The 25,285-nt window shown below is 40.5% G+C and overlaps 2 protein-coding genes across 3 annotated transcripts; one reads left to right on the forward strand and one right to left on the reverse strand.

The window, feature by feature from the left end:
• Positions 1-9,281: 9,281 nt before the first annotated feature.
• LOC134862553 (serine protease 23-like) lies at positions 9,282-12,346 on the forward strand. The gene is made up of 2 exons (XM_063880544.1): positions 9,282-9,599; positions 10,262-12,346. Exons 1-2 carry the CDS (start codon positions 9,574-9,576, stop codon positions 11,436-11,438), a joined length of 1,203 nt encoding a protein of 400 aa, XP_063736614.1. The 5' UTR covers positions 9,282-9,573; the 3' UTR covers positions 11,439-12,346.
• Positions 12,347-12,400: 54 nt separating this feature from the next.
• On the reverse strand, positions 12,401-24,704 carry tmem39a (transmembrane protein 39A). 2 transcript variants are annotated; one of them, XM_063880543.1, is made up of 9 exons: positions 24,231-24,704; positions 19,500-19,713; positions 18,363-18,579; positions 17,708-17,791; positions 17,438-17,592; positions 16,130-16,487; positions 15,804-15,991; positions 15,596-15,716; positions 12,401-15,320 (listed from the first exon to the last, which is right to left on the reverse strand). In XM_063880543.1, the coding sequence occupies exons 2-9, from the start codon at positions 19,610-19,612 to the stop codon at positions 15,081-15,083; spliced, it is 1,476 nt and encodes a 491-aa protein (XP_063736613.1). In that variant the 5' UTR covers positions 19,613-19,713; positions 24,231-24,704; the 3' UTR covers positions 12,401-15,080. The 2 variants fall into 2 exon arrangements, with proteins under 2 accessions (XP_063736613.1, XP_063736612.1); XM_063880542.1 differs by having other exon boundaries at positions 18,363-18,585.
• Positions 24,705-25,285: the final 581 nt, after the last annotated feature.

Consider the following 25,285-nt stretch of genomic DNA (forward strand, 5'->3'; position numbering starts at 1 on the left):
CGTGCATGTGTGAGAGAAGTACCTTCATTCCAGCTCCATTGTTACCTAGTGATAGATGTGAACAGCTGGGAATGAAGAGAAACTAAAGGCAGATGGAATAATTTCTGACAAAACCAAGAAGAAGCAACACTGTGAGTGTGCGTGCACGCGCGTATTGTAAAGTTACAAGTATCGTCTGAATGACCGATCTGAGATCAGGAAGTTCAGACTTACATACTGAGGCCTGTATATATTTTTCAAATGGCTTAAAGGCACTGCCAAATGATACTTTTGGTAATACATGTCTGTTGGCTCTTAACATTTTTGCAATATCAACTTAATAATAATAATAATAATAATACTGGCATCCAAAAAACAACATTGGGGCAATCCATGTGGAATAAGTGGAATATACTACAAGAACCCTAGCAAACTAAACCTAACCCTAACCCTATCGAAACAACAAGCTGTTTCAGTGTCTGTGCAAGAAGCATGAATCCTCAAGTCAGCTGTTTATATCATATTTGAAATTAGGTCCAATGTGGCAGCTTCCATCACTGCTCCACCTGGTGGACCGATGAGCAGACGCAGCTGGGTTCCATATATTTATTCAGGGGGTGTAACAAGTCTGACAAACATTTATTAAATTCCTTTCGTTCACTGAAGTTACACGAACATACATTCTCAAGAACCAGAAATGAGTCAAAGAGAGGTCAATTTGAAACCGAAAAGTGTTACTTACTTTCAAACTAGGTGATGTAGTTAATTAGGGGGATCTAATGAAAGTGTAAATATGGATTATATAAAAAACTGCTGTGCATATGAGAAAATTCCACAATCAAGTGTGTTTTTCCTGCCTTATCAAAGAGAACAAAAAAAAAACGTGTAAGACACACTGGTATGGGGAAATGTTTTAAGGATTCACATGCAATAGACTATGGAGAATATACAGAGTCCAAACAGGAAAAACGAAAATAGCCTGTCACACTGGGACAATATTCCCACCGTCATAAAAACATGGAAAACCCCCTTTGTCAGACTGAGCAGAGGTCTCCCCCCTGCTGTAAACACACCCCTTCCCACACGGAAGCTCTCATTAACCCGAAACACTCCACGTTTCCTGCTGCTTAGCGATTGTGCCATGATTAAGGGGTTACTATGGCAACAGTTGTTTTGTGGGAGCAAGAAAGGTGAAATAATGTCAGTGGAGAAATGTTTGTCTGGTGTGAACACAGAAGTATGTAAGGAGGGTTGCAACTTTATGGCTGCCCCTGACAAACACCAGCTGAGTTAATTGTGCTTACACTGTGATTAGCATGTGTATGAGCATGCTACAGCCACAGTTGAAAAACAGGTTAAACCTTTTGAAGCTATAAAGACTGGCTTTATACGAATAAAACGGGCAGCTTTTTCTAACTGAGCTGAAGTCTGTGTCTGCTTATGTTCTTAGAGTATTACCAATTTAGAAAAACACATTAAAAAAATTAAAATGTCATCAGCATACAAAGTTTGGAAACAAATGTCAGCGCTGCCTGATCCATTTCAGAAGTGACTCACAAATCCCAACCCTCATCATTATCTTCCCACACACCTCCCCCACAGTACTCCCCTGTGGCATAGGGGAGATGATTGGGTCTGGACATGAGATATTCAGACAATTGTATCACCAAATGTGCATAGGGGGAAGATAGTGGTCTGCTGGTTGCTTATTATGATCAGAAGTGATCGTACTGCTATGCTCATAGTCTCCATGTTTAAACCTGATAGACCACCTCCGCCTGACTGGAAGAGTTGAACCTCTTTTCCGTGTCATCCTCAGAAATAGAGGATCAACTCAGGGACAGAAAGAATGAGATCCTGTTCAACACCATCAGGAGCATAACAGGAAACCTGCAGCTGAATAACAGTGTCCTTGTGTCAGTGTTTTGGGTTATCTGAGTCACACAAATTCAACTTGCACAGTCTCTGCAGCTCTGCAAGAAAGAGAGATGAGTAGTACAGTGTCCCCTGTGCAGCAGCACATGCTCAACTTTCTCCTGACATTATACCGCAATATACAGTGGGGCAAAAAAGTATTTAGTCAGCCACCAATTGTGCAAGTTCTCCCATTTAAAAAGATGAGAGAGGCCTGTAATTTTTATCATAGGTACACCTCAACTATGAGAGACAGAATGAGAAAAAAAATCCAGGAAATCACATTGTAGGATTTTTAATGAATTTATTTTCTAATTGTTGTGGAAAATAAGTATTTGGTCAATAACAAAAGTTCATCTCAATACTTTGTTATATACCCTTTGTTGGCAATGACAGATGTCAAACGTTTTCTGTAAGTCTTCACAAGGTTTTCACACACTGTTGCTGGTATTTTGGCCCATTCCTCCATGCAGATCTCCTCTAAAGCAGTGATGTTTTGGGGCTGTCGCTGGGCAACACGGACTTTCAACTCCCTCCCAAGATTTTCTATGGGGTTGAGATCTGGAGACTGGCTAGGCCACTCCAGGACCTTGAAATGCTTCTTACGAAGCCACTCCTTCGTTGCCCTGGCGGTGTGTTTGGGATCATTGTCATGCTGAAAGACCCAGCCACGCTTCATCTTCAGTGCCCTTGCTGATGGAAGGAGGTTTTCACTCAAAATCTCACGATACATGGCCCCATTCATTCTTTCCTTTACACGGATCAGTCGTCCTGGTCCCTTTGCAGAAAAACAGCCCCAAAGCATGATGTTTCCACCCCCATGCTTCACAGTAGGTATGGTGTTCTTTGGATGCAACTCTGCATTCTTTCTCCTCCAAACACGACGAGCTGAGTTTTTACCAAAAAGTTCTATTTTGGTTTCATCTGACCATATGACATTCTCCCAATCCTCTTCTGGATCATCCAAATGCCCTCTAGCAAACTTCAGACGGGCCTGGACATGTACTGACTTAAGCAGGGGGACACGTCTGGAACTGCAGGATTTAAGTCCCTGGCGGCGTAGTGTGTTACTGATGGTAGCCTCTGTTACTTTGGTCCCAGCTCTCTGCAGGTCATTCACTAGGTCCCCCCGTGTGGTTCTGGGATTTTTGCTCACCGTTCTTGTGATCATTTTGACCCCACGGGGTGAGATCTTGCGTGGAGCCCCAGATCGAGGGAGATTAGCAGTGGTCTTGTATGTCTTCCATTTTCTAATAATTGCTCCCACAGTTGATTTCTTCACACCAGGCTGCTTACCTATTGCAGATTCAGTTTTCCCAGCCTGGTGCAGGTCTACAATTTTGTCTCTGGTCTCCTTTGACAGCTCTTTGGTCTTGGCCATAGTGGAGTTTGGAGTATGACTGTTTGAGGTTGTGGACAGGTGTCTTTTATACTGATAACGAGTTCAAAAAGGTGCCATTAATACAGGTAACGAGTGGAGGACAGAGGAGCCTCTTAAAGAAGAAGTTACAGGTCTGTGAGAGCCAGAAATCTTGCTTGTTTGTAGGTGACCAATTACTTATTTTACCGAGGAATTTACCAATTAATTCATTAAAAATCAGACCATGTGATTTCCTGGATTTTTTTTTCTCATTCTGTCTCTCATAGTTGAGGTATACCTATGATAAAAATTACAGGCCTTTCTCATCTTTTTAAATGGGAGAACTTGCACAATTGGTGGCTGACTAAATACTTTTTTGCCCCACTGTATCTGTGCTGAGCAAGATATTATCTCTACATGTGGGTTGATTGTGAGAGATTCTCTCTATGACTTAACTGATAAAGAGCCTGAAAATGAATACCTTTTGCTCATAGAATGAGACAATCTCTGGATTACAGCCCTGCAGGGTTTGAAGTTGGATTGGAATTCCTATTATCTGGGGTTTCTCTGTGGCTGGGGGACTGTCACTTTCCTCAGTGTGTGGTTGCTCTCTCAGGGATGGGCGGATGCTCACAGTGACTCAACTTGGAACTAAATGGGAGCAAATTAGTTGTTTGAATCAGAGCGCGCTTTGGCAGACCGCACCGTTTAATTTAGAAAGCATTTGCTGATACCCTTTGAAATAAATGTGAACAGTATGACAATAAAAAAAACATTTGTCTGACTGGATTCTGTTTTTTGTTTTGTTATTTTTTAGGTTAAACTGTGATAATTACCAATCTGGTCTATCTGTGGTTAATGTATATCCATATGTCAACCTGACAGCTTGAACAGTAAGTAGTTGTAAAGATCCTGTTAAATACATGATGACCTAACCTGATCATTTTTAATGATTGAAAATTATGTAGGACCAAGACAACTTAAAGACAGTTTTTGTACTAACTACATAATTTTAATTTGTTTGTGCAACCTAAAATCACATAAAGTGCCTTGTTGGACTTTACAAACACACAAAGAATCACGACGAAGATCAGAATTAAAAATACGTTAGTAAATACCATACCAAGGTTTTTTGCAATAAAAATAATTTTCTTATGATATGATAAGCCTACATGTGCTTCTAAATTCACCAAATAACATTAGATTGTGTTGAACAAAACTTTTGTTATGAGACCACTACTCCTCTCAGCTTTCATAAATGTTTGCCATCTTAAACTGGAGTGTGAATCATTTTCCAAAGCACCAGAGTATCACATGGCAATCAAGTGGTGTATTGTGTGCTGTTTCACATTATGATTCCCTTTGTCTTTTGCTTCCTCTATTTTATGACTAAATGTACAAATGGTAACACTTTCTAAAATCCTACCCAACCCTCTACGGTCAAAGGTTGTAATTCTCAAACACATCGGACCACATAAAGCATAGCGTGTTGCAGTAATTTATTTTTGTTGGCCAATCACAGTTAGGCTTGTCAGGGTCGCAAAGGTGCCCCCGACCTAAAGCAATGGGATTTTCCATTTATTCGGCAGGATATCCTCCACACATTAAAAGGTAACCACCGGTCAGCTAAAGGCAGACTTGTGTCATATTCGCCGAAGTATTTTATGTCATTAAATAAAACTCGATATCCTGTTCAGCTTGTGTTGATCACATACCTTATTGCAAACCTCTGACTACAAACGCATTCAGAAAACCATTAACTTCAAGACGTGGGAACAGGAAGTAGTGAAATGTTTAGTAATTTACGGGTCTTAAGAATAATTCCTCTACCACTGTTTTGCTAATGGTTTGGTCGTAAGCGTGCTTTGTTGCACTGGTTGGACAAACCCAAGTGTGATTTCACAGTGTGTTGTACTGCACAATTTGACATACAGAGCATGATCCTCCACACTACTCTCAACATGGCTGAAGCTGGACCAAAGGATAGAATAGTGCTAACAACAGCAACATAGCTTACAGAGTGAACAGTGTTAACCATAGGGTGGGTTAAGGTGATGGAGATATTAGCTGTAACAGTCATATGGGCGCATTGCAAAGTGGTAACCATTATTGAGCCAATGGGGAATACGCAGGGAGTCACATGCATACACAGCCGGTCAGTAATGGAGACAAAGCACAGAGAAGATGGGATTAATACACACCAAAGGAAAGCAATTAACTTTTTTACCCAGGTAAACAATACACTACTATATCTCTACAAAGCGTCTGTTTTCTGCCATGTTATTGCACTGAATTCTGAATTGATAACCATAACTAAGAAACACAGCAAAGCAGCAGCAAACATCTAACCTGATACGCCAGATGGTTTGTCACACAGGACAATCTGAGAAGCTGTGAAGCGCAGTCAATTTGAACTAATACTTTTCAGGTGATTGGATCAACCATCTGTACAGTATATCACATAAGCAAGTATAGGGAGAAGATTCAAAAGATGTAACATACAGTACATCAAGAAAAGCATTTAATGCTGGTGTTTGCTCTTCTTTAAATGAAAAAATCAGTTTTAATCAAACATTCGTCTCTGTGTCGCGCAACACACGCCTGAACCATAGGCATAACAGCCAGCATGTTCCTCAGAAGAAGAGTGATCTTGTGATATCACAATAATTCAGCTGTCTTATACTAAGTAACCAAAATACACGAAGAAGAAGAAGAAGAAGAATGCAAGTCAATGTACACTTGAATGTTATCAATGCAGACTCGAACATTAAAGAATGGCAAGGCCCAGTCAACTTTGGTGACATTCTAGTGTATGTGACCATGATGTTTAGTTTATACGAAAAGGGACAACCAAAACAAAACTATTCACAAGCATCGCTGTGTTGATGTTACTGCAATTCACACTGTTATGGTTGGACTTCTGCCAGTAAATACTCCAAACAGTAAACCTCATCACAAAACAACTCCAGGAATTGACTGAGCATCAAGAGTTGAAGTTTCCTTTACTGCAGTAGAGTGAGACAGTGTTTACCATCTCCTTATGAGGTATTAAAAATGATATATGAAATTTGCTTGCCAACAGTTGTATTTTTTTCTTTTTGGCATGTTCTTGAGCTTTAAACTAACCCCCCCTCCCTCTCATGATTTTACAGAGAATAAATTCTCAAAAATGTGTCTGTCCCTATCTCGTTCTGCCAAACAGCTGTTTCATAGCCTCTAGGGACGAGCGAGAGAAGAGTTGATTCAAACAAGAGGCTGAGAGGCACAGAGATGGGAAAATATAAAGGAGGAACAGAGAGAGACCAAAACAGAGAGAACGATAGACAGAGGGACATGAAGATAGAGGATTCAAACATCTGAGGCTGTCCACACTTGCTTAATTGTGTCCGAAGCAAGAGGAGGAGAGTGGGATGAATAAAACAATTAATATGAACTGTACTCGGGGGGGAATGTGGGTTTCCTTGACAACAGCAGGCATAGCCGAACAAACAAGGCCTTTCATAACAACTCAAAACAAACAGAAATGTCTCGCTTATTAGCACCCAGTCATTGGTAAAAAGGGCCATCTATCTCTGTTATCCTACAGGAGAAATGTCTTCCCTACATTCTTGTTACACATTTTACAATATAGATTTGAGCTTCCGCCCTTCAAATTTCAAATTGTTTGTGAGAAGACAGAGAATTTGGTTATCAAATCTCAGGGAACCTTAATGTATGTGAAAATGTGAATAACCAGATTATCAGTGTCAACAGAACAATACAAGGATAAGATGCTGGCAGACCCTCTTGCCCAAGATACTGCTACAGAAAGTGAACGGTATGTGTGTGGGGGAAAGTTTTATAAATGTAGAATTGTGCTGTGGGATGGGTGGGGTTTGGGTTATTCAGAACTGTGTTTGATGAGCCAGCAGGTCCACCCTGTGTCCACCCTTGGCAAAGGTGCTAATGTATAATCAGTTGCAGGAGACTTGAATCTTTTCTTCCACAGATTTGATCAGTACTTTTAAATTAGAACCTTAAACATAAAGCTATAACTAACAGCTAATTAGCTCTGCACAACCACAGGAAACAGGGGAAAAGGATATCCTGTCTTCATCCGATAGAACACTAGATCACATCTTGATAGGACCACACCTGACACAATGCTAAATGGGGCCAGGGCAAGAAGCCTATGGGCTAATGGCACCTTTCCCACTTCCTACTTCCGGAGCCCGTGCTTGGACTTACTTATATCTGAACTTAGCCTTCATTTCCCCAGTGCATCTTCAGAGACATTCCTGTGCCTCTCAATCTCTTTTAAAATTAGTGAACTTTTGAGGTGCTTGTAGGTGGATCTTGGTCCCTTTAAACAGACATAGCTTGTTTTCAGTCGTTATGCTAAGCTAAGTCGCGAAGCTGGCAAGTGGCTAGCTTTACAAACACAAGAGTGGTAGGCTATCAACCATCTTCTCATCAAACTTTCCTACCAAATGCCAATTTCGCCTAAAGTGGCGATCTTCTTGCTTACATTTTTCCAGTGAATCCTTTACAAAGTCCACATGCAAGCAAATAGCTGCAGGACAGGGAGAGACAACTGTTCAGCAATGCATGAGTTCCCAAACACCCCCACCTCTCTTGTTCTTTCTTTCTTTGCCTCTTTCTTTATGAGGCAGTTGAGCCTAATGAAATCATTACATAGCATAACATCTAACAACAGTTTGCACATTTTCCACAGGGGTCGGTCAAGTGGAAATCAAACTTCCAACATTGGCATCAGATCACTCTGCCCACTGAACTAACTCTGGGCACAATAGCAGTGAGGTCACTTCTGAATGTAAATGTCAGATTTCAGAGAGAATAATCCCATCCACATAATTTGAACCGAGTGAGGGTTTTGTTGTGAAATGAACAGCTTTCTCCCAAGTGAAGAGTCTTTTGTGATTAATGCCAAGAGTCATGAGGGTGATCAACCCGATGAATTAACAGTGTGGAAGCTTGTTCGTTCGATGTAATGTATGTGTGCTACATAATTATTTAATGAGTACAGCAGTCTGATGGCATTTGTGGATGTGTTTGTTTGAGACAACGAGGGACAACGAGGGGGAATCTAGCCATGTTGCCCCATCCAAGGAATGAATGTGGGTCAGTGTTTGTGTAATGGGTAGGTCACTGTATGTGACGCACACACTCACACAGTTTTGTTTCTCTCTCTCTCTCTCTCTCTCTCTCTCTCTCTCTCTCTCTCTCTCTCTCTCTCTCTCTCTCTCTCTCTCTCTCTCTCTCTCTCTCTCTCTCTCTCTCTGGTTTTCAGTCAATTCCTGAATTGAAGTTGTTTTGAATTGTTTTTTGTTCTAATGTGGTGTGTTTAATTTATTTGTGAATAAAAGTGGTTTGAAAAATCAAATCAAATCTCGCTCTCTCTCTCTCTCTCTCTCTCTCTCTCTCTCGCTCTCTCTCGCTCTCGCTCTCTCTCGCTCTCTCTCTCTCTCTCTCTCTCTCTCTCTCTCGACAGGCAGCACCAGCCTCCATCCAGCTGTTTTGTCCGGTCGATAACAAAACATCACAAAATGTAATCTTCGATCAGCCCCCCCCAGATTTTATTTAATAGGTTTAGGAGGTGTTTAATAGATTCAATTAATACAATTATTAGGAGGTCCCTGTATACCTGTATTAAATACAAAGCATAAATTCCTAATAATAAAGGGTCTGTGGAGTTTCCATGCATACATGCAGTCCAGCTATTTTAGAAAGTAGCCTGGTAAACCCTTAATCTAGCCTTTTTCACAACATGGCAACTGAAAAGTGGTTTTAATAAATGGATAATGTATTTAAAAAAGGATTTATTAATAAATGCAGCCCTACTGGAATGTGTAAAGCCGCAATGTAAATAGTTAAAGTGCAAAACAGGTGCATTATGTTCAACTAAAGACAAAACAGATTTCCTATTAACTTCCACTGTCTGTTGAACTGAAGCGATAGGGGATTTACGGCAGTAAATTGTTAACCAGCAGCATTGATATGATGCGTCACATGACCGTGTCGGGTCGGATATGCTCCCTGTGTGTATGCTTGCCTGCAGATGTGACAGTGTGAGCACAGGAAGACTGTAGACCGCCTCCTCCATCAGCAAACAATGATCCAACTCTTCATCAATTTTAGGACTCTAAACTGTCTCGGATTAAATCAAGTCGTCAGTTCCTGAGAGCAGCGCCGATAAGCCTCTTTCCTTTGCAGCAGAAGTGTTCACCAGATAAACCACTATCGCTGGATCAGCCTGTTTTGGTTTGAGGCGGGTTTTCCACTCCGTGTTCAAACACCCGCTCACCTGCAGAAGCCGAGCCATGCGCTCCCGGGCTGCCCTCCCCGGGTAAGTCACTGTATGTGCGGTTTGTCCGTGCTTAGCAGAGAAACCTTACAAGTCAGGTTAGGGTAGTTTCTAAGCAGTTAAACGTTAACTGTACAGTGATGCAGTGGTAAAATAAAATGATTGATAGTTTACAGATGTTTGTTCCCCCTACACATAATGTAAATTATGATTCATTCTCTTACTTACTGTATGTGAATGACTTGCAAAATGCTGTCATGCTATAGATTGTATAGGTGTTACTCTGCTATGTGTTTTGTAACCCTAACCCACAAATAGAGACTAAATTCAGTAGAACTAACTGTTTAGCTACTCTTGAAGAGTGTAGGTCCAATTCCCTGACCACCTAAGGAATTTTTCATCAGAGTTGAGTGGCGTGATCTTTGCCCTGTTCTTCATTTTTGCAGCGTTACAACAGTGGAAGTTTACAGCTGCCAAATTCAGGGGCAGATAAAAAATCTTCAATTTGAAATCCTCCTACTCAACTCCTATGGTTGGAGCAATAAATTCATGACGCTGAGTGCAAATTCATTTTATGCAGACAGCAAGAAGGGCACAGACATCCATTCACATTCAACAGAGTTTGAGTTCTGCAGAAATGTTTGAGTGTGACAGGAATGTATCTTCAGTACATTTTCCTGATCTGTCCTCCTGTCCATCCACAGGTTTTCCTCCATTCTATTTCTCCTCTTCCTTCCCCCTGTTTTTTCCTCTTCCTCCCGCCCCCAGTGGGTTCTCCAGCGTGTCCCTGTGGTCCTCGCACAGCAGACGGAGGCTCGATCAGCCCCTCACTTCCTGTCTCCGGCCCGCTTGGATGTCAGCTCACCCTGTGACCCAGAGTGCCACAAGAAGGCGCTCCGCCCAAGCTACTGGGACCTGCGACGTCTTCTGGCCTATGAGACACTCAACTCTGATGGTCAGCTTACGGAAACAGCCGTCGCGATCTATGGCTACGACCCCCAAACCAGTCCAGCCTATTCCTCAGGGTCTTCTGGGAAGGCTCAGCGGTCACATGTCAGGAGGAAGCGACAGATCTTTGGCCATGATGGGCGTTTTAGCATTTCTGGACAGAACTACCTGCTGAAATATCCATTCTCTGTGGCTGTCAAGCTGTCCACTGGGTGTTCTGGTACATTGGTGGGCGACCGTCATGTTCTCACAGCTGCTCATTGTGTTCATGATGGTAAAAACTATGTGAAAGGAGCCCAGAAGCTCCGGGTTGGGTTTCTAAAGACGAAGCATCGAGACACACAGGCTTCTTCTTTTTACCTTCCCTCCAACTTCACCAACCATGTTGAAGGTGGCCATGTTCCCTACGCCCCACCAACAAATGACAAAATGAAGTTCCAGTGGATCAGAGCGAAGCGCACACATGTGCCTAAAGGATGGATTAAAGGGAATGCCAATGACATAGGAATGGACTATGACTACGCTTTGCTTGAGCTCAAGAAACCCCACAAACGCCGCCACATGAAGTTAGGAGTCAGCCCCCCTGCTCAGAGGCTGCCCGGTCGACGAGTCCACTTCTCAGGATTTGACAATGACCGTTCAGGCAAGCTTGTGTATCGGTTCTGCCAGGCCGGCGAGGAGACATCTGACCTGCTGTACCAGCACTGTGATGCTCAGCCCGGGGCCAGCGGGTCAGGAGTCTACGCCCGGATGTGGGATGGGCGGCGCCGGCGCTGGGAGAGGAAGGTGATAGGTGTGTTTTCTGGGCATCAGTGGGTCGAGCGACAAGGGGCGTCTCAGGAATTTAACGTAGCAGTGAGAGTCACACCTCTCAAATACGCTCAGATCTGCTACTGGATAAAGGGAAACTTTGTGGACTGCCGAGAAGGGTAAGGGGTGTAGCAACAGAACCATAGGCCACTACATCCTCATACATCCTACTGGATGATTGGGGGCTGAAACAAACTGCACTGTTCAACCCATTACTAGTAACACTAACATAAAATCTAAATAAACATCAACATTTAGTTTGTTCCCCTAATCTCAGACGGCAATATCAGTTATAAATACAGACACAAATCCAATAGTGAGACTCAACATTGTAAACAGGACTGACTCATTTCATAAATACTTAGTTTTGCATCTTCTCTCAAATATGAAACAGTTCTACATTTTTGCTAACATGGACAAATTCAGGTCATGTGGTTTTGCAGAACAGAGGCACATTCATCCATTTCCTGGAACAATTTTCTTGTTGATAATTTTATCTGGAAGACATTCAGATCGGGACCTTGCATGGACCGATATAAAACAACAACAAGTCATGAGATTACAAGCAGCAGGACTGGGAAAACTATTTCACTATGTATTCTAGCTTTTTAGTGTGCTTATACTAAAGATTGCACTGTTTAAACTCTTGAAGTTTCTCTACTGAAAAGTATGATTTTTGTGGATGAATGTACAAGTCAGCAACCAAAGGTGCCTGCAGTTTCTCTTTTAAAGAGTATGTGTCTTCTCTCAGTGGACAAACTAGTTATGTGCATAGAGTGCTCTGTCAGGTACACAAACTGTGTTTTGGAGGAATGATTTTAAATGACTGCAGATTACGATTTTGTTGAGCTTTGTACTTTAATGCTTAACTCCCTCTGGTGGCAAACATAAAACATTGCAGACGTCCGACATCATGCAGACTTAGCCCAGGCCTACGTAAGCACTTTTGGCATCCTCTAACATTTGTGAAACTGCATATTTAATGTCTTAGAAACTGAAGTTGAATGAAATATATGCTCTGAAATAAGCAACTGTGTCAAACATGTTTTCTTTTTTATCTGCAACATGTCCCTCATACAACACAATTATTTTAAACATTTGTTTTATTTTGGAAGTCAAAAGGCATTTTCAGAAATGATGTGGGGAAACTGGAAAGTGTAAAAAGCTGAAAAATGAGGACCAGTTCCAATGACTTCTCCAGCAGCAAGACATTCAACAACAGGTTTCACCAGGAGATTGAAACTGAATCCAGGGTTATGGCACATGGAAAACTAACTCTGCAACTTAATTTGACAATATAAGTAGCAGAGAACAGATCAACATCATCAGTTTTACTAAAAACCTGTCTTCAAATTGAATATAAGCTGAAGAAACACCAAGTACACTTTGGGGCAACGTGGTCAAGCTGTTATAGGACCTGAAATCTTCACAAATCGTATTCCTCTTCCTGAATTGTGGTGTTACAGGTTTCTTAAAAACAAAGAACACCGGTTGTGTCAAACTCGAGTAAAGACTTAACAATAAAGAGAGCATCGGCGTGGAAACAAGATTTCAATCAAACTTAAAAATGTCTTCTCTCTGTGTTACCGAGATATGGGTGAAAAAAGTACACCCGTTAAAAAACTGAAATGTATGTGATGGCACTACTACCCTTAAATACCTGCCAATTCAAAGACATTTGATACATTCAAGTGGAGAAGGACTGCAAAATAAAGCAGAGACACACAGGAGAGTATTTAAGGGCTGGATGTGCAGACTAAACATAGTAAAATGTCAAACTTCATAGAGGCACAGAGCAGTACCAGTGATCCAGACAAGTACATACCGGTTAATCTCAAAATTAGTTTCCACCATCTCATTTAGACTCGACATGAAACTTGACTATAGAAGCTAATGTGAGACTCACGACCGCACAGGAAACATTGATCTTCTAATTTTTTACTTAGAGTCGAACCTAAAGATAGGAAAAATATCATTTTCTGTTGATTTCTATCTGAATACTGAACAGCCTGTACTTAATACTGCTTTAGTTATCGACTGAAGTAGAGACGGGAGAGGAAGCTCATAAAGAAACATACTTTGGAGTAAAGGGATGTTCACTAAGTGTGACTTAACAGAAAAGGCAACGGCATGCAAGAGAACCTGTTTGTAACACCTTCCCGGCAACTGAGAATACATAAACTGGTAATAATGTGACGCATACAGTCTTTACCCTCCAGAATTTGATTTTGCATTAAGCACCCGTGCAAAGGTCACTATTAGAATACCTTCTGCTGTGTTTATCCACGAAAACATGGCATGAGAAGTGTTAGGTCCTAGGACGTACCAACATAACTTTATTATAGCCACATTTGTTCCTTTATCTACATCCAATCCACAAAGACCCTATTCCGATATGGTCCTAATACCATTATGGTTAAAGCATTCGGGCACCAAATCGAACAAATAAACATTGACGGCATCACCTTTAACACAAATGAGTCATTGAGAACATTTCAAAATACCAAGTGTGGTCAGCCATTAGCAAGTCGACTGTAATCATCATCTGGGTACAGCAGCAGCCCTGCAAAGCTAACACTTTTTAAGGAACAACCAGAGCCATTCGGCCTTTATGAAAAGAAAAATCAGTCAGTGTCAAGAGGTTTATTTAAAATGATTTGTGGGTTTGCTTTGAGTTTAAAGATGCCAATAGTATTTCCACCCCCACACAGAGGTTGACACTTGGGTGTAAGTTTGTAAAGACTGGTGCTGTAACTGCCCTCAAGATAACCAATGATGTGAATTAAGCAGACACAGAGTGAAAAACACAGTACCTAAAGTGATTGAGGAAGAATACCGCTCTCTGCAGAGGATCAGAGTACCTAAGTTGTTTTCCCTATCTCAAGGTTTTAAGAACATTTTATTCCACTTGGTGGTACAAATCACCACTAGGGCTGTGTTCAGAGCCACTGTTTGTTCAGCAGGTTAGCTTAGCATAGCCCAAACACTGGAAAAGGTGGGAAAGACTGGCTCCGTCTAAAGTTTAAAAACAATTGAACACATCCTTTGTTTAATTCATTGAAATGTCCAAGTGTGAAAATGACAAGACAAATATCTGTGGTTGCCTGGCAACTGCTCAAAGCCAAGAAACAGTCTTGCACGTAACCCGCTGTAAATCAAATATACTGTTGTTTAAACAAAGGAGACATATGTGTTGATAAGTGAGTTTTAGAGGTGCTGGAAGGCAGATTCTGTTACTATTGGACTAACCAGGCTAGACATTCCTTCAATTTCTTCCTTTGTGCCATCTTTGAGCTAACTGTCTGAGTGCTGTTGCCTCACACTTGATGGACAGATACGAGTCAGGATCTGAGGCACAACTTCTTCCACTGCTCTGAGTGGCTCGTCTTTTTGACTGACTATCGGAGGCCAGGCCTGCTCTCTGATTGGCCACCTGCACTTAAAATATCTTTGGTGAAAGTCACCTCCTGGCATTCTCGGACTTCCCTGTCGCCTAGCAACAACATAACACAACATGCTAATGTAATCAGCGTGATAATGCCCGGCGTAACTCGAAGTAGTATACAAAATAAAAATATTCTTTTAAATAGGTATATAAACATTGCATTACAAATAGAACCGTATCAAAACACGGTAACGAGTTCACAGTCTGTCCCTCATCCTCCAATGCGTGAGTGCTGATCAACCCTCCGGTCCTTTACCAGACCCCCGCCAGTCTCTCCTCCACACCAAGAGTACATAGGTGAGGTCTCACTGTGCGGAGGATCACTGCACCTTGAGCCCCAAACTGTTGGAGGACAGAGGGTAGGAGTAGGCTTTGCCCAGCACGATGCGATCTCGCAGAAGTTTAAAGAGGACATAGTAGTTGCAGAAGAGAATAAGGCCCAGAGACAAAGTGTGGTTCCAGCGCTCGGAGCGCAGCAGAGAGTATAACTGGTACAAAACCACACTGGACTCAATCCAGATCAGCAGGTTCAGGATCCGCAAGGGCTTATGGAACAGGAACTGGAAGACCAACAGACAGGAAGATTAGAAGATAAATGACAATGCTTATAGAAAGGTCAAACAACACATTTTACAGTATAGAATTACTCATTACTATTATTAAGAGTTAGGTGGAGCAGTTTATGCTTTCAGAGGTAGCAGGAAAGTGATTGTACCGCTGTTTAGTTTGTAGTATTTTTGTATAGTACTGTAAAAGTGTTTCGTCCACCCTCTTCTAATTTAATAATTTACGGGTAAATCCATCTGTCATTATGATGAAAAGAACAAATACTCACATAAAACCTTGCATGGGAAACATCAGAGGGCAGAGCAACATTATAGGGTCCGACTGCCTTATACAGAGATCGACTGTGTCGTACCAAGACCCCCTGAGGCCAAATGGTACTTTCTGACCACCTGTAAAACATATCAAAAGTTACACAAATACAACTGACAGTCAGTTTTAAACTTCTTTGTCTAATGCGTTAACAAATCACCACTCACACATGCTGAGGAGCATTGCTGTACGAGCCGTGCTCCAGTTTCTGCCAGCGGCCCAGGTGAGCCGCCGAGCGATGAAGCAGGTCGCAGTAGCTGGGCGGCAGCAGCTGACTCATCAGCATCACAAACGCATTGATCCACACCATGATCAGATGCTCACAGGACCAGCGCATGTCATAGTACTGCGTGCTCTGTTGGAGTAAGGGGAAAATGAATGTTACATTTACTATTTTACACTAAAAGTGATGTGATGGGAAGGGGATATAGAAATAATTTGTACTTTATTGCTGAAATTCTCACTATAATAAAAAAACTAAAAAGGGACCAACCTTAACAAAGCAGAGAGGCAGGAAGGCTACGTAGTAAGCACTGAACAGCGAGTTAAAGAGCACTTCCTTAATTCTTCGGTTGAAGTCGCTCTTCAGCTCCTCCACCTCTGCTCGAATCAACTCCGGCGTGTGTGAGTGTGTGTGTGGTGGGCAGGTGTGTGTAGGCATGTGCGGGGGACTGGAAAACTGCTCTCTGAGGTTCTCTCGCAACAGGAAGAGGAAGTCACGTGGTCGAAAGAACGGCGTCTCCGTTAGCTCGGTCTGCTGGTGGTCTGCGGGGTAATCGCAGTCAGCTGGTGCCGTTTGGCTTTTCCCCGCCTCCTGATGGAAACAGCAAAGAGGGACGTACACACCAAATCTGCCATGGAAGGAGGGCGGGGAAACGAAGACAAAAAGAAGAACAGCAAGTTTTAGTTTGAAATGACAGTAGGCTGAAAATGAAGTGTATTTGAAAGCATCATGCATATTTAAAATCAGACAATAAGAGAGGTTTGGTCCAAGACATCCATTAGCGTGGACATAAAAAGGACAAAGTAGCAACTAGCTCTCTGAACTACCTGATTAATGGCTATTTGTTTTGAACATCGAACGTGTGTCGGCCAAAGGAAAAATCATAGTTTTATCAGTTTTTTTTCCTTTATGCTGATAAATGAAGGTTTTTCTTTCACTTCTGCACCACAACAGCAACATCATGGTTTGCTAAGAAGCAATGTTTTTTATCAGATTCAACCCATGACGTCTATGCTTCATACACAGAATTGAAACAGAAACAAAATAAATAAAATAGAGTTTTAGGTAATTTGCTTTGGAGTTGCTTTGATGCCACGGTAACAAAGATAAACCACAACTTTACTAATAATTTTTTGCAGTTGTCAATATAACAGCTGGGGTATTGTGGTCCCTGTACATCATGAACATTTAAAACCTGCCCTTGCTTTTGCTCTTTTGTTTATATAGAGAAGGATCAGCGTCTGAACCCATCAATGTCTTGAACCTTGAACTACAAAAACTAAAGTGTGTAGCAGTTCAAAAACTTGCATTGTTCAAAGTTCCCCATCAAAATCTATTCAACTCTTTCAACACCATTAATGACTGAGTAGAGAAAGTGAAAGTCCCATGTTTTGCCCATTTATGTCATGCATTGCACTATACCACTTTATGATCGCAGGGCTTTTGATCCACTTAAAGAGTGGCCTTTCAGAACAGGTATATTTACAGGTTATTTTGCTTTGAGTCGTGGTCAGATCTCAACTTATACATGCAATTCCTGGCCTTTAGAGGGTGTGGTCGGGGGTATCAAAGACTCACGGGTATCCCAGGAAGAGGAGGTTGAGCACAGAGTGGTTCTTGCAGAGGTTGACCAGCGTCCAGCAGAGCACCCAGCCGCACAGCGTCAGCAGGCTGAGCCGCGCTGCGATCAGAACCACGTAGCGCAGAAGAGATCCGCCGGTGCTCTGAGACACCTGCACCAGACACGACCACAAGTTACCAGAGAGACAGCAGAGGGGGGGTGATTCCCACTGAGGTTATGTGTATTTAATGTTCCTGCTTATTGTATGTTAAGGGCAGTGTGTTTACCTCTGAAACGATAGTCCAAACAAGCCTCCTGGCCAACATGACTGTAATGAAGATAGCCAGGTGATAGTCCATTAGATGGAAATTCTGTTCAAACAGAGATGAGAAAGAAGCAATCATTCCATGGAGACATTTTTCAAGTGTACGTATTAAATTCGACCTGATTATGCACAATAGAAATATTTTATGAACTGTAAATAGACAAAATGCAGTGGTGTGTGCAGTAGCTAAAGAACTGTATCAGTTTTACAGTTTGGAGAAGTCATTCCCAAACTGTTAATGCTTTACTTTAAAAAGAGGGAAGGTTGATTCCAACTTGTTTTAACCTAGATTTTCCCAGCTCAAGATAAAGTTGGAATATTTCATATATTAGAAAACACAGAGAAAAATAAAAAAAATTGTCTTCTGATAGCATAGAAGTCACTTAAAAATACAACAAAAATAAAATTGAAAAGCAATAACAAATCAAGCTGGTGTATACTCAAGGTTTTCAGTCGTTTTTTTAATATTTATGGTCCGACTTAATCCACCTTCAACAAAAAAAGATTAGCCGGGTTTTTGGAGGTAAAGTGTTTCCGCTTAAGGTACATTTAATTTTCCATTTTCAAAGGTAAGAAAGAAAAAAAGCAATGACTTCAATTTCCCAGTGCATTCTTACAAGCGAGGTAGAGGCAGCAGGGTGGCTGTATGGGTACCACCACACCGTCCTGTAGATGTTAATGTACTGGACAAACAAGGCCACCAGCAGATAAAGGAAGAGCAGGAACTCAAACAGCAGGCTGCTGTCTAACGGCAGCTCGGGGATCCTGGAGTGACGCACCGGCTCCGGAATAATGAGGGCCGAGATAGGGGGCGCAGACAGACCCACCAAGTTACTGCTCCTGGAAGAACACACAGTCCTGAATACACTTCTAGACAAAAATTTGTGATGCAGAACAATGTTTGTGTCACATCACACCCACTTCTCAAAGATTGACTCAAGCTCAAGAAGTAACTTACGGCTGAAGTGAAACATCCCTATTAATAAAAGGCATCATGCTAGTTTTAAGAAGATTTAATTCTATATATTGTCATTTCAAAAAAGATCTATTTGCAAATATTTTTGATAGACAACTAAGCTTTATGTAAAGGATCTCTACGTCATTCTTAAATTCATTTTTAAAATTTCAGACAAAGTCCCGACATTTTAGAGACTTTAATCTATAAATTAAGTTCATTATTTGACAGAATACAACTCACGTTGATTAGATTACTTTGTGTTTAAAGAATATATTAAGCTGATATTTGATATCCAGGCTCTGATCTCCTTGGGGAATGACAATAACAATTCCGTGGATCAGAGCCGGCAGGGGGATGCTGGGTGGAGCTTTTCAAATACTCATCAGCAGCAGCAAGCGCATCGGTTGCAGGAGAGCATTTTGAGTGGCCACTGATGGCTCAATTCAGGAACTGAACAAATCAATTTTTAAATATTGCTGATAACATTTAGTATAGTCACTTTAATCAAGTTATTGTTATCTCTAGTAAGAATGACCAATACAAGATAAGACACATTTTAAAAGATCATACAACTAGCAAAATTCATAGGTCAATAAACAACGAATGAATACAGCACTTTTGATGCATGTCTGATAAAGCACTTGAGACAAATTCCATCTAAGTGGACAATAAAAAAGAGCATTAAAGCCTCACTGTGAAGGACCTAGGGCTTTGTGTCCAGACTGTTGTGTTTTTAAGGAAGACATTTCCATCCAGCATAACGGTTGACCAATTCACTGTGTGTGTGTGCGCTCACCTGTTCCTGATGCCTGTACCATTGCTGATGTTGCCTCCGACCAGAGTCTGCAGGGACGGCAGAGCAGAGCGACTTAGCTGCTGTCTGCTGGGACCCCTGCGACCTCCTGGCATGGTCGCCAGTTACCTTGGCAACCCCGGACGCCGCCCACCAACCAACAGCCGCTGGCACTCCTCCCCTTCTCCTCAACGAGCCACCATGTACAGTCGGGCCACTGCGGAGGAAAATACAAAACTGTTTCACAACAAGAAAAGTCAACAGATCATAAAAACGCAAGTCACGCAGAGACTTAACAGCAACAAACCTAATCAACATTTATAGGAGAGCAACCTGGAGACAAATTAAATATAATTAGAGTATAGACCCGTCCCATGGTATTTACTTACCATACAAATTGAGCAGTTGTGAAATTAATTAGCAGAAGGATTACTAGAGCACTGCGCAGATGCTGCAGTTTCTCAATGACTTTTCTCCCTCATGTTTGTTAAAGGGTTAACTGTTGCATGACTTGTTATTCTAAGTACAAGAAACTAGGCTGTAAATTAGACATCTGCCTGAGGGACCAAAGAATTTCAGCCGTCATTGAAGTTGATGAAGAATAGACCAGACATGATATTTTACCACTGTAAAATAATTTGGATTAAAAGTAGGGAAAGTATGAGTTAAAAAGGGGTTTCCTTAAATAAGCCAGCAACTCAACAGTCTGAGAATCTGATGCAACATAAAGACATTTACGTTCATTCTTTGGTCCGTTTGCAACTGCTTTGATCAACCTTTATCAAACCTACACCAGATGCACGTTTGAAACTAAATATCTCTATTAAAAAAGGCATCCTGCCAGTTTTAGGAGGATTACATCTATTAATTTGTCATTCAAAACAAAATATATCTTCAACTTTTTTGATGGACAACTAATCTCTATGTAAATAATAAAAAAACATGAACTATGTCAACAGTACATTTTCAACCTTCACAAACCTGCCAGAGTTTTCCCCAGCAGAGGTGGTGGTGCACTCATATTCTGACATATTTGTTTTTCTTATCTAGCATCAATAGAATACAACTGCTTTAGTTGAGGAGTCTAGTGTAAACAATGTCGATACATTTACCTGAAACGTTTAAAGCACTCGCAGTGTGCACATGTTAAAGTTTAATTTCAAGGAAAGAGTGTTCGGGGGTTTTTCTGTATTGTGTAGGGAGTAGAGGAGGATGTAACGTGCAACAAAGGTCATCTGCTGGAATTGAACAGGCTACGTTGTGTGGAAGTTAATGAAACAAATTGACCACAATTAATTGTAAGGTTTTTTCAAGATGAATTTCAATGCATTTTAAAATGATGGTTTTCGTAGCCATTCATTTGGGTTACTCAATCAAATAAAAGCTTTGCTGAAACGGTTTTTGTGAGGAGTCAACTTTATGGTCGTTTTATTGACGTGTGTGCATTATAAACCCTATTGTTATCCATCTCCACCACAGATTACAGCCTCTGAAGTTGAATGAACCGCTCTGCCAAACAATTTCAACATAAACTATGGTAGGATTTATTGCATGACTGTTGAATAGACCCTTTTCATGGCTGACATTTTGACTTTTCAATAAAGGAAAAGCACGGGTTTTATAATAATTTACACAATATATTTTGTATTATGAATTAACATTAACAATATCTCCAACCCATTAAGTATCACAGTTAACCATATCAGTGAATGAACATGCAAAATACACCTGGGCTTCACCTGCTCCCACAAGTAAAACTGTCTGCCATGAGAACAGGCTACGCAACTACATTAGTTTCAGGTGCAACGGAAAAATGGCAAACAAAAAGAAACTGACTTGGCTATCATCTATTTCAGCTCATAAAAGCAGCTCCATTTACTACTATTACTACCGGATCACAGAAACATCTCAAAGCCATCCTGTTAGCCACACCACCGGCACCTGTTTAACCAGAGCTTGAGTAAACAGAGCCCTCACTAATGTACTACCTTGAGTATCAGACCTGTTTGTGTGCAGTTGGCATGCTTCACATTGACTTGACCTGCTTTTTGGAAAGCAGGTGTTTGCATTGCAGAGGCAATTACACATTTCTAGGTTTAGGTCTACAATAAATAACTCACAACAACCATTCATTCAAGAGCCAACATATAATTTGAGGCATTTAAATGATGGCTACAACTAAGGATTATTTTTAGGTTGTTTTAAACAAATTTAATAAATAATAATAATGTTGTCATCGATAAAACCCAGACTACTCCTGCTGTGACACGTCAGTTCAAACAAAGACCAATAAGCTTCCTCTTTGTGTCAGTCTCAAAACACTAAAATACTAATTTCACACTCATAGACATGTACAAATGAATGGTCGGGGTCTGGAAGGCTATGAATCTTTACATGATTACATGACATGTCCAGTAAATAAGAACTGATTGAAGTAGAGGGAATATGAAAACAAGGTGAATTTATTCTAAGGTTCCATGTTCCTAACTATGACGATAAAAGGTTTCTCGGTTTCAGGTTATTTAATAACTAAACATTATTTGGTTGTTGGGATTTTCTAAACTGAATCTTTCAAAAAACATGCTAAAACAATGTAAGTGAATGTATCTGTTTTTAAGTTTAATAAGACATGGCAAGTTGATAAATTGCCAGTCAGTGGGATGTTTTGAAGATACAAGCTGAGGAAACTAGGACAGCAACAAGCAGTATTTTCTACGTTTCTCATTAATCTGCAGAATTTTTTTTTTTTTTTATCAATGAATTGCTTTGTCTGAAGAAAGTTGAAAAACTGTCCAACATGACTTATTCAAATGTCTTGATTTAACTGACTAATTGTCCCAAAAATATATGTTATTATGTGACTTAGGAAAGTATAATATCATCACATGGGAGAAACTGGAACAGCAACTTTAAATTGAAAGAATTTAAAAGACATCCTCTTAGCAAACATGTTTAACTTGTTTGTGAGAAGGTGATGAATCGTGCAGTCGACAGAAAAATAATTGTATATTTTTTCGGTGAGCGAACATGCCAAAATGCTTTCTAGTTATGAGCTCTTAAATGTGAGGACTTGCTCCTCTTTTTTAAATCATTTGATAGTCAACTGAATATTTGAGGGTTTGAGAATTCTATGGATAAGAAGCAATTCGAAGATGTCAATTGGAAGCAAATCATGAAAATGTTTTGTGAATTAAATTAAGATGAGCATTTTTCAATATTTTCTGACACAAATCAACTATTGATTTATTAAGAATTGGGCTCTAAATCTATCTTTAATATTGGTAATTCTGAAGTCCTTTCTAAGTTAGTGTAGCTGGAACTGTACCACATAAAATATCTGTATCATTTCTATCATCTTCCCTCTGCTCAGCAAGTTTTAGTCTCTTAAACAAAACCTTAACCGAAGCCAGATAACCCAGAGTGTATCAACATCTCCTGAAGCATCTTATGAAACAAAATGGAGATGATTTTACAAATAATGTGTGACCACTGTGTTCTAGCTCCATTAAAAAAAACAATATTAAAGCCGATTTTGGTTCAACAGGAAACAGCCGTCAAAACTCACACAAGGCCACTGGGGACCTAAATACAGTTAAAAGTCAAAAGTGAAAACAGGAACTATGAACTAGAGAAATGAACTTACGTGGAGGGATTGCAGGAGGGTATTTTGTAATTACATGGAAGTGTAGCACGTTCTAGTTTTCTTTTCCATGCAAGACCTTTTAAAAACATTTTTTAACACGCAGTGGTGGAATATGTACAAATTGCAGGTAGGCTCTTTCCATTTTCTGTTATGTTCTACTCCATTACAATTTAGATGCAAATATTATAAAATGCATTTGAGACATTTGTCTGACAGCTTTAGTTACTTTACATGTTGCAATTGTGCATAACCTTCCTGTCCAGTGAAGACGATGCATTACCATATGTGTTGATGGTGAATGTTTGTTGTTAACTTAAATGATAAAGCTTTCCCATATTGGTTACGAAAATGCTCCTACTTATGCTGAACAAACTTTTAAAAAACAAACTTGGATCAGCTTGAAGATGCATTGTCCCAAAGCTCAAAACAGGCTGTGTAACGTTTTATAGATATGCAGTTCTCACAAGACAGCAATGGAACAAACAAACAATGATCTCCCAGTGTATGATGCATTGCTGTAGGTTAAAGAAACAGCATATAAAAGGAGTTAAAATTAGCACCACCTTAAACATCTACAACAGTCAAATGAAACATGCACTTTCATGTTCTACTGCAGAGCAATACTATTACCGTTGATACTTTCATTTTGTAGATACATTCTCTTATTTACGTCAGGTTTTATAAGCAGGACCTTTACTCCTGGATGGAGTATTTTCATAATGGGGTATTAGTCTACTTTCTTACTTTCACTAAGTACCTTTAAACTACTTCTTCAAACACTGTTATAAAGTAAACGTTAACTGTGGGTAAAAGGTGTTTCAAAACAAAGCTTTGTTGAGCTGAAAGTGTTGACTTGTTTTGGGAACACTTTGTTAGGAAGCCTTTTTTTCTTTTTTGCAGAGACTTGCTAAGACATGTACTAAGGCTCCCTGTCTGAATCATGACATCAGGCAGCAGCAGCGTTGTCATTTTGCACACAGCAGAAACTTCTAAACGCACTTTAATATAAAGATTGTACGCTTAGCTGTAAGATTCCAGCTTTTATAGCCAAGATAGTAAGACAACATGTCCGTGAAGCCACAGTTACTCACACAACACACGGGGGGGTGAAGTGAGCGAGGATGCATCAGTCAGTCGTGCGGCTCCCAACCTGACGAGTCCAGACAGCACTGAGCATTTTATCCGCCTTGCAGCTTCAATATCCCGGGCTGCACAGCTGGGGCGACGGGTTACCACGGTACTGGCGATGCTGGAGGTTCGCTTACTCTCCCAGTTTGACACATAAACCGCTTTAAAAGTTATCCCCGGGCTTCAGGAGCAACAGCGTAAATGCGTTTCACAGAGACCGACGTGGCAAACCCGCACCGCCTCTCTCTTCGACGTCATCGACAAGCGACTTCACTGCACAGTCGCAGTTTGACAAAACACACGGCTGGTCTGGAGTCAGTGCTGATTTTAACTTTTAGGAATAGTTGTTTTAATTATAAATAACTTTCTTTTTTGAGTTATGACCAGCATATTTCTAACAAACAAAAGACCAGTGTACTTATTCCTTTTACCGAAGTATTTTATACATAAACATTATATACGGTTTATAAAAGAGCACTTATGCTCAGACTGCTTTTCAGTGTGAGGAAATTCAACGGCCTATTATAGACATATTCATAGAGTAAATATAGTGCAAACAGTGCGAGTGGAGTACTTTACTTAAGTATTTAATTGTTTTACTACTTTGTACTTCTACCCCACAACAAATCAGAGGTTAATCGTGTACTTTTACTCCTCTACATTTGTTTAACACCTTAAATTAGTTTACAGATTTGGATTAATGATGTGAAATATAATCAACACTTAAATAAGACTTTAGTTACACTTGGAGTAAATTCACAAGTTACCCTGCAGTATACAAAGTCCTTAAAACTAGCTGTACCTTTACCAGCTTTGATATTTTTTTAATACAACATCTAACACAACATTTGAAATAATTTGTACATTTGCATGAGGAAACTAATTGTAACTTGACGAATGATGCTTGTTAGTATGTTTAGCTTGACCATAGGAAATAGTATTGACAAAAAAATCTATGCACTGTGGTGATAGATTAAATATAGCCTTCACGTTCTTAAATACAAAGCATACAAAATGT

This window comes from Eleginops maclovinus, chromosome 4 (assembly GCF_036324505.1).
Source record: "Eleginops maclovinus isolate JMC-PN-2008 ecotype Puerto Natales chromosome 4, JC_Emac_rtc_rv5, whole genome shotgun sequence".
NCBI lineage: Eukaryota > Metazoa > Chordata > Actinopteri > Perciformes > Eleginopidae > Eleginops > Eleginops maclovinus.

Excerpts from the sequence above, each read along its gene's own strand:
- LOC134862553 (XM_063880544.1), top strand. The coding sequence starts at position 9,574 with ATGCGCTCCCGGGCTGCCCTCCCCGG. Across the intron at positions 9,600-10,261 it reads TCCCGGGCTGCCCTCCCCGG|GTTTTCCTCCATTCTATTTC; the intron begins GTAAGTCACTGT and ends GTCCATCCACAG.
- tmem39a (XM_063880542.1), bottom strand. The coding sequence starts at position 19,612 with ATGCCAGGAGGTCGCAGGGGTCCCAGCAGACAGCAGCTAAGTCGCTCT. Across the intron at positions 17,792-18,362 it reads CTGCTGCCTCTACCTCGCTT|AATTTCCATCTAATGGACTA; the intron begins GTAAGAATGCAC and ends CTGTTTGAACAG. Across the intron at positions 15,992-16,129 it reads TGCCTCTCTGCTTTGTTAAG|AGCACGCAGTACTATGACAT; the intron begins GTTGGTCCCTTT and ends TTACTCCAACAG.